Source organism: Scomber scombrus, chromosome 21 (genome assembly GCF_963691925.1).
Source record: "Scomber scombrus chromosome 21, fScoSco1.1, whole genome shotgun sequence".
NCBI classification, from domain to species: domain Eukaryota; kingdom Metazoa; phylum Chordata; class Actinopteri; order Scombriformes; family Scombridae; genus Scomber; species Scomber scombrus.
In genome coordinates this window covers 1,791,805-1,801,837 of record NC_084990.1, presented here as the reverse complement: position 1 = coordinate 1,801,837, position 10,033 = coordinate 1,791,805, and the positions used below count along the sequence as shown (strand labels likewise).

General features: G+C 39.1%; 1 protein-coding gene across 2 annotated transcripts in view; it reads right to left on the bottom strand.

Annotated features, from left to right (window-relative positions):
* Positions 1-5,129: 5,129 nt before the first annotated feature.
* Positions 5,130-10,033, bottom strand: part of reep3b (receptor accessory protein 3b) — a 46,339-nt gene continuing 41,435 nt past the window's right edge. For both annotated transcript variants that reach the window (XM_062443085.1, XM_062443084.1), the window contains 2 exons: positions 6,670-6,803; positions 5,130-6,107 (listed from right to left, as the gene is read on the bottom strand). In XM_062443085.1, the coding sequence (XP_062299069.1) occupies positions 6,036-6,107; positions 6,670-6,803 (206 nt within the window). In that variant the 3' untranslated portion in view covers positions 5,130-6,035. The remainder of the gene's footprint in view (positions 6,108-6,669; positions 6,804-10,033) is intronic.

Here is a 10,033-nt window from a genome sequence, read left to right as displayed (position 1 = left end):
CTGATCAGCTGGGTGTCGGTGCATGCTGGACGTCTCACAGCAGGGTATGATGTAGCAGGCTTAGTGTGGGTGCCTCCGCCATCACAGGGTAGCTTACTCTTTAGTAGCTGTCTAAGGACTGTTGATCATCTGGTACTGGAGGGGGCTGACTTGAGGAGGAGTTGGTGGTGAGTCTTGGAGGGCTACGGAACAAGCTTGAGGAAGAACCAGAACAAGGAGAGAATCTCGAAGATGAAGTAGAGGAGGAGCTGGGAGAGGAGCAACGGTATGAGCCACAGGGAGAGTGGGGGGGGGTCCTGGACTGCTGGGCCTGTTGGGGTTGGGTATGAGGACAACAGTCCAGTTGTAGCGGTGGTCAAACTGAAAGCAGAATTAAAGTTGTGCTGCATGTCACATGAACACGTCATGAGCTGTTTTACCAGAATGACTTACTGGAAAATGTCACTTACATGTTCATTACCACATATAAATAATACTCAGTTAAAAGTAAAAGTCACAGATTAAAACACACATTCAGTCTGTGCTTCTCTGATATACACTGAATTCTCTGACACTGCCAAAAAACCATGGCCGGATCATCTACCATCTGGGCCCAGGGGCCCTCAAGCAGGAAGGGGCCCTCAATGATGGGAGAAAAAAAAAGAAAAATACTAATGCAGCCTTGCAAAAAAGAAACAGACTTCTAACAATCAAAGGTGAAAGAATTGAACCAGTGGCCATTACATTCACCTGTCCTTTCATTGAGTTATCAAAGATACTTGAATTATCCCATCTGCCCACTGATGAAGACACAACAAGGGTAAAATCTCCTGGTTAAATGTTGAGTAATTTAGCGGTTATATTTTGAAAATGAAGATTAAATTGAATTATAAAATAACACAGATTTTGTGCTGCCCACATGAAATATACTTCCCACTGAAATACATTAGTTTGAAAGTCATGCTGTGTTACACGAAATAAATGGAAAATCAATCAACTGATTAAATTTCGTGACTGCTTAACGAACTGCTGTGAGACTGGGTTGGATTTAATCATCAGTGATGCATTGCGGTTTATAAAGCTATGATAAGTTTTATGATGAAACATGTTACTCATCGTCGCAGCAGTTTGGGTCTCCTTAAAAACTAAATCCAGCTCACACAAGACATCTCAAACCATGTGTCCTGTGGAAGCATCTGCTTCACTTCATGTTTCCTACATTTACCAGAATGCCTTTCAGTAATCCAGAGGAAAGCTCCAACTGCTCCACCCAGCTGTCCATGAGGTAGAGCGGTTGTCCACCTAATTGGAAGATTGATGGTTCAATTCCCGGCTCCTCCAGTCCATATGTCCATGTGTCCTTGGGCAAGATACTGAACCCCAAATTGCTCCTGATGGCTGGACCAACAGTGTATGAATGTGTGTGCATGGTTAGTTTCCTCCTGATGAGCAGGTTGGTACACTGTGTGGTAGCTCCTGTCATCAGGGTGTGAATGTGTGAATGAGACATGTAGTTTAAAAGAGCTTGAGGGGTCAAAAAGTCTAGAAAAGTGCTGTATGAGTACAGTCCATTTACTGTTTTCACATGACCCAAACACTGCTATGTAAACTCTGAGAAGAAAGAGTGATCATGTTAGTAAAGCAAGTAAAAGTGTCAGAGTGTCTGGATGGATCCGGATGGGTCTGGGTCTGAATGTGATGTTCTGTAACATTGTCCACATGTCATCAGCTGATAACAGGAATGAGCTGCACAGACTCAGAGCTGTATGGCACATTAGCAGGAGCTGTTTATTGGATGGTGTTCACACCTGGAGTCCAGGCTGACATCCAGGAACAGATTTGCAGAATCACTACACTAGACTGTGAGACAGTCTTCTGCCTTCTCTCAGACACTTTGGTTGTCTGCCAACTGTGGGAGCATGATCAGTCAGAGTGTGTGTGTGTGTGTGTGGGGGGGGGAGTCGTGCTTCACAGCAGCTATGTTTTACTGAACATACAGAACATTGTCCTCACTGCAGTGTGTGCTTCTGTCCAAAATCCATCTATGTTTTAACTTTAGTATGAACATTAAAATATCATTTCTGATTCAGTTTTTCATTTTGGAATGACAAAATACAAATTTACTGAATCATTCATCGCCTGCCAGCCTTTTGAACTGTGTTGTAAAGCTTCTCAGTGATGTCACACAGGTGTGAGATGCTCCTGTTCTCAGAGTGATGGATCAGATATAAGCTGCTCTCTGTATTCTGAACAGTGTCAGACTCAGCTGTGTGTCTGTGCCAAGTGTAAAAAAAATGTGCCAAGTGTAAAATTCAAATGTTGATTACAAGTTTACAAAAGCATGATGCGATTCACAGTGTTTGTGTGTTCTGTGTGAGTGATGTTGGAAACCAAAATGTGCTGTTGAACAGAGATGATGCTGATGACTTTGTGTCTGCTGCTGATGCTCAGTTTCTGATTCAGTGTTTTATTTTGGAATTACAAAATACACATTTACTGAATGATTAAGCACCTGCCAGCATGAGTGTGTAGTCATTACAAAAACAACACAGACAGCTCTTCTCCTCAGTGATGTCACACGTGTGTGAGATTTATAACTAATAAAAGGAACTAAGAAGCTCTTGTGTGTGTGTGTGTATGTGTGTGTGTACAATTTCTTCCATCAAGCTTTCTCTGAAGAACACTGAATTATAATTAATAAAACAGACTCCGATAATACTGATTAAATAATGGTGACTTTATGAAATAATCACATAAATAAAATAACAAAATACTGTATATAATAACCATGAATCTGTTAAATAATCCATAACATTCATTACATTAAGTCCGTCCAAACTACTGGATGGATTTCCATGAAATTCTGCAGATATTCATGATTGTCAGAGTCACACTGTTTTAGGAGCTCCTCTAGTTTTCTCCTCTAGCGCCACCATGAGGTCAACATTTGTCTTTTTGAGTGAAATATCTTAAACACTATTTGATGCATTGCCATGATGTTTGTGATGCTAGTTTCTGGTAAACTGCTCATAACTGAGACTTTGTGTTTTTTATTCATGTCTTTGAAAGTGCTACGCTACAAGTCACACTTTTAAAATGTCATTTATGTTGAGGATTTATACAGGACGCCAAATCCACCAATGCAAACTCACTATAGTAGTTCTAAAAGAAGAAACATGTGTTCTAACATCATGGATTTACCTCAACATAACAACAGTGTGTCACATGTTTTTGAGAATTATGTCTTCAAAAACATTGCATGCTTAATTTATTTATGACAGAAACAGCACATTCATTCTGATTTGAATGCAGTCATCAGTGTAAAAGTCTCAGCTGTAAAACTGATGACCACCTGGGATTGAGTCACAGTGGATCATCAGCCAGGATCTAACTACTACTCTGAGCCACACACACACACACACACACACACACAATGATGATGCGACACTCCACAGACATTTGTCATCCTGAGTGTAATCAGGAAGCTTTATTTTATTGCATTTAAAACCCAGTAATCCACACACCAGACATTTCCCCTACAGTTCAAAAAGCCCAGTCACACAGCTCTGGGTATAAGTACGTGAAGCTTTGGTATCATTAGTCAGTTATAAGCATTAAATAGACACCATGACATGAGACATTTTGGCTCGTTATTGCACCTCAGCACCTGTTTGGAATCCTGTGATTTCAACCACAAGCACATTAAGACCTGTACTATGTATAATACTGTGTGTGTGAGGGATGAAAGGAAAGGTGCAGAGGTGTGATGGTGTTGGAAAGCTGTAGTGAGAGATTCCATCAGGTTTGATCATTAATTCATCACCCAGCTGTATTTTCTATTCATTTAGTTTCTTAGAACACTAATAACTCATTTTAGAAGTTCTGCTCACTGACGGTCTAATAATGAGGCTTCTACCAGAGAAGCTACATAAACTTGAGTCTTCACAACAGTACCAGAGAACAAAAACAAGCCAAAGTCTCACCTGTCATGACATCATAAATTTCATCTATCATCCAGGAGGCATGACTCCTCCTGTGTGCTGCACCCTCCCACAGCAAAGTACGTTAGAAAATGAGATGAAAAGCAACAACAGCATTGATAAAAAGGTTTTTGTTGGAGGTGTATGTGCAAAAACAGGTGGTTACATTTACTTAAAAAAAAGAAAAGAAAAGACGACTCATTTTGATCCACACTGAAACACAACATTCAAAAGCCAATCATCACTGATACCGAGAAATACAGCTAGAAATGTACAACTAGAAGTGATCAGGACACACAGTCATATAAAAACACATGATTAAAAAGATGAAAAAAAGAAATAAAGAGGGTTTTGGGCCTTAAGAAAGGCTGAAATCCTGACACAAACATAAACACACAAACACCTGGAAGGATCATTTTGTTTCTTTTATTTGGTGTCTCTTCCCTTTCTTTCTCTCTTCGCTGGTGTTCACCGTCTCCCCCTCTGACAGGAATCAGGGATAGTGTTCATCTGCTGGTGTTCTTTACATTGATACAAGTGTGTTTCACTCACACAGGCTCAGCTCCACATGTGATTCACGTAACTCCGCTCTCTCCTCTAGAGTTTCAAATGTTCATGTTAGGACTGCTGGTGAACTCGTGGCTCTCATAAAGCTCACCGCTGTGACAGGGAATGTAGCAAGTATCTCAGAGTAAGAAGCAGAGTGTCCATTACTGGGGTGAGTCATATGGAAGTTAACAGACCCCCCCCCCACACTAGTGTCAGAGGTTCAAACAGGAACAAGTGCATCTTTGATAAAATACCTGAAAGGCAGCAGGAGCAAAACTTAATCACAAAGGGATTATAAGCTGACACTAATACCTTCATTAATGGCTAATTAATCATTTACTAATGCATCATAAGTCAGTTATAAAACATTAATCAGAGTAACTTGAGCTGCCAGGTTATGTCTAGCATACTAGTATTAGGGAGTGTTTAAAACTGCATTCATTGATGTGTTTAAGGGGGGTTGACCACTTGGGGGCAGCACAACAAGCTGTGAACATTACACTGACATGTCATCAACTTATAAAACTGAAAAAGAGATAAAGAGAGTGATAAGACTCAACCACAACAATGAGCTGTGTGCAGCTGTGCTGGTTCATTACTACAACACACCTGTGATTCATTGTTTCATATGTAAGACAAAGAATGGGACTTTTTTTCTTTTTTCTTTCAAAAGGTGTGTGTACTGTAAAGTAATGAGAGAGTGAATGTTGGAACACCAGAAACATAACTCCAAATGAATGATAATGTTTACTACCCTTTTTGTCTCCTAACAGCCAGTAAAGTATTCATTATCAATACATCTACAGATGTTTCTCAAAGAATGGTTTAATGGTTTCGTTAGAAAACCCAAGATGATCAATTTATCAGCACATAAGAGAAAGAAAAAACACAACTTGGGAATGTTTGTCAAAATTATAATTAAAAACTATGAATTAATGATGAAAATAGTTGAGATAATAGTTGTTGATCAGCTGATTGATTAGTATTTCTAACAACCTGGCAGCTTAAATGTGTTCTAATGAATGATGTATAACTGATGGTGACTGATTAATAGAGCCATCAGTTACAGCTTATAAAGCCTTCATAGAGAGTGATACCACAACACTTGTATGAAATTACTAAAAGATGGATCTAAAACACTATACATACATAACATCACACCTAAAAATGATAATACTACTTCTAATAAAAAAAACAAATAAAAACACACAAGCCCATGCAACAAACATAATGTATGCCAAAAAAAACCCCAAAAAACCCCACACACACATCAAGGTTCTCTGAGAGTAAAATGTCTCCAGAGTCTCTGGTTGTGGATGTATCAGGTCATAAATATGTCAGCAGAAAGCTCATTATAAAAAGAGATAAAAGAGTTCAGTGGAGGGAGAAGTCAGACCGACAAGAGCCGCAGTACTGGCTGACTATACCATCCACCAATCAGCAGAAATCTCTGTGGCGTGTGTGTGTGTGTGTGTGTGTGTCTGTGGTGTGTGGTGTGAGTGTGTGTGAGTGTGAGTGTGAGTCTTGTCACATTCCATAGGTAGCAGAGCTCAGTGCTGGTCTCTTCTTGCCTTTAATCTTCAAGGATCCATAACGAGCCTGGTGACAAATCATAAAAAGAAATGATGTAGTCAGTAATGGAAGAATATGTTTACACACACTGAGTCTGTGCAGGCTGCTCAGTTATTACTAAATATACATATATAATATACAACAACTCTTTGTCTTTTCATCTCTATATTAACCTAGTTTTTTAATAGACTTTTATTCTCTCTTATTTTTTATTATATTAAAATAAGAGAGAATTTATTATACTATTTATTTTCTCTTATTTATTTTACTTTTATTAAATATTTCAAGCATTTTTATTATTCTTATTTCCTCTTGCGTGCACTGGCCTCTCTTTTTTCTGCGTAATTTGTTCCATCATCAATTTTCTTCCTTTTCTTGATGTTATTCTTGGTCTACACTTGTTCTGTGTTATTATCTGCTTGTCAATAAACTGTGAAGAACTACATTAACCTGTATGTATGAAAGCTGCTATATCAATAAAGTTTGATTGATTGATTAATTAAGCGTCTGATTAATCTTTCATTTCTCATTATTTCTTTTTGTTCATAGGCCGATAGAACTACTCAACAGCAGTTTAAAGGACACTCACGTCTTTGCGGACTCTAGATCGAGCGATCTTGACACTCTGAGATCGTCTCAGTCCTCTCTGACTGACAGCCTCGTCTTCAGAGAAGGTGGGCTCAGTCTCCTCATCTGTCCTTTCCTCCTGGTCATAATAGTACTCTGAAAAACAAAACACACACATCAGGAGTCACTTTAACACAAACTCAGACTTAAGTTTAGGCAATATACAGTTTATATCTTACAAATCATGTTTGGTTGGTGTGTTTAAAACTATCACATGATCTAGAAAAACAAAGACTGAATGTACTGCTGTGGCTCAGACCCATTAAACACTGTGCTAAGTTAGAGTGAGACTAAGTGCAGTTCATCTCACACACACACTCATCATGGTTTTTCATCAAATCATCTCTAACTCATCTCAATCATTAAACCTGAGTCACTTAATGAAGTCTGTTCTATTTATAACTGAAACATCCTCTGACGGACAGGAAGTGATGTCAGCTTACAGACGTCCTACAGGTTGAAACAGACACAACTAACCTCCTGAACAGCAGCACTGCATTCTAACTGGTCACATGATTGGTGGAGACGTTGTTAAGCTTAGTGAGCTGCTTCACATCATATGTGATGGATGCTAGATGCTACATCATCTGTCAGTTGTTTTTCTATAGAAAATGATTCATCATTTGGTCCATAAATTGTTTAAAAGATTGCATTACAACCATCACAACTTTCAGAAGCCTAAGTTGACACATTCATTCATTTCAACTGTTCAATATATAAATATATATGGTGAATGGTAAATGGACTGTAATTATATATCATCTATATAATATCTTTTTGACCACTCAAAGCACTTTTACACTGCACGTCACATTCACTCATTCACACACATTCATACACTGATGGTGCAGCCATCAGGAGCAATTTGGGGTTCAGTATCTTGCCCAAGGACACATCAACACATCAACACTGGAGGAGCCAGGAATTGAACCACCAATCTTCCAATCGCTCTAACTCCTGAGCTCCTTTTTCTTTCAGTTTAACATCTGTGCAATATCAGTATGACACTTATATATTATCATTCTGACAACACCAATATTACTCTACTACATAATGTTACTATGTTTTCATTGCTTGTGTACTCACTTATTAAGGATTGTGCTTTGATCTTTTTATAGATGCTCTTTCTATTTTTACTGTCCACTTGTTGCTGCAACACTGAAATGTTCCCCACCCTGGGACTAATAAAGGTCTGATCAAACTGCTTATTTTGTCTACACATATATTCATATTCATTGTGATTTTGAATGAAAAATGACTCGATGTGAACACGGTTTACAAGTAAGAGTGACTGTACCTCCTACATGACACAGCACTAGTTATCTGCTTTAATATTAGATCAGCCACAGAATATCTGATGTCTCCTATACAACTACCTGATGATGACAGGACGTTATCATTTCAATAAAAACATCTCACTTACATAGATAACCTGGTGCAGAAAGACACACCCTAATCGTTTCTTTGTGGGTGACATTCTGATTTAAAATGTGTCGACAGGGCTGTGTGGATGTCGGGCGGAGGTGGCAGAGTGTGAGTGACCACTAGAGGTCAGTACACAACAGCTGTTACTGCTCGCCTGTCTTTGTCTCTCCTCACAGAAACACAGCAGTGAGATCTCCCACACATTTATCAGCATCACATTATTTTTTCATGGCACATTTTCAGAAATAACATGATTACATTGAAACTGTTAAACACATACAGTATAAAGATGGCTGTATAAGTGTCCATTAGTGTTTGTTAAAGTGCAATGTGTTTTTCTATGTGTTCCAGCTCTAGCTCCAGTTCTCTCTGCTGTTGTTTCGGTCACATCTGGAGTCTATAAGAGAAAACCTCCCACTCTTCCAGAGCTGGAAGCAACCCACCACCTTTCCACTCCCAGAGGAAACAGGGTGGGATGAGACAGAGGCCAGCTTCACACGAGGTTTCAAATTCCAACACAAGATGGTTGGATGGCAATCAACTGCTATTGCAAGAAAAGAAAAAAAGACAAGGAAAGATTCCAGAAGTGTATTTTTGCAGTCAGTAGTGAAAGAATGTCGTGGAGCACTGCAGTTAAAAAGCAGCCAAGTCTGCTTTGGGTTCTTGTGTTGAAGCCTGTTCAGTGTCTGCAGCCTGCTTATACTCATCCTCTGCTCATCACTCTCGCATGAAAAACTTATTCACAAAGGAAGGACATGTTGCTATTCTGTTCCTTTTTTTTTTTTTTTTTTTTTTTACATTTTCTGTCTGGCCTGTGGAGAACAAATCAAGTCATTCCAGCCATTACCAGTTTTATTCTGTGGTAAAATGCTCCAATTTCCTGTCATGAAGAGAGCTGTGGGCTTTATCAGTCAACGCTCCGTCTACAGATTCAGAGGGGTCTCAGTTGAGGTTTGAGATACTCAGCCGAGAGCATCCCAAACCCCAACTGGGACCCCTCTGAATTTGTTTCCTCAGATGATGGAACACAGCTCAGAAAAGATGCAGTTTGATAAAATAGTAAAATAATAATAATAAGGTTTGGATTACATTTATGTTGTTCAGACTAAAAAAGCAGTTTGATGACATTATTTGGGAATAGAGTGCTCAATATATATATATATATATATGTGGGCTGGAAACAGGATTACTGCAACAGTCTGTACACTCATTCATCTCATGTGCATTCTATTATTTTTGTTAATACAGTCTGTAGTGGCTCATGTCTTCCTCATACTTTATGACCAAGACATTGACCAACAGTTTAAATCCATTTTTCTTCCATTTTACACAGGTGACTAGTAATTGTGTTGCTGCCAAAGCGTATGAACACATACCCGTGCTGTGCATCAGCACATCCGGTGTGATACTAGTTCTGCTGACTAGCTTCTTTCATCATGCACCATGTGTAGACTACTGTGATGCAGCACAAATATAATCATGACATTAGTGCAGCTCCAGCTTAAAAAAAAACTGGAGCTCAACAAACCCTATGCTAAATCCAAAACCACCAATGTGTTAGACCAGCTCCCAATACTTTCTGACTTCCCTTTCCTGGCTGTGGTTCTCAGCTCTAAGCCCATTGGTTCCAACTCAAGACTTAAATCTTTAAAAACAGCTCACAAGTATAAAGTTTCATTTTTAAAAACAGTCATTTCCTAAAACAGCTGGGCACTCTAGCTTTTTAGCAAATGTTAAACTGTGCATTTGATGGGGACTATTTTCAGTGGCGGATGAATCCGCATTTGGCGTTCTACTGAGTATTTCTGGCAGAAGGATGGTATGTGTGGGATTGAGTTGGAATAAACAGAGTGTGTGTTCATGTTGATGAAGGAACATGTCACCCAGTGCAACAGTGTGGC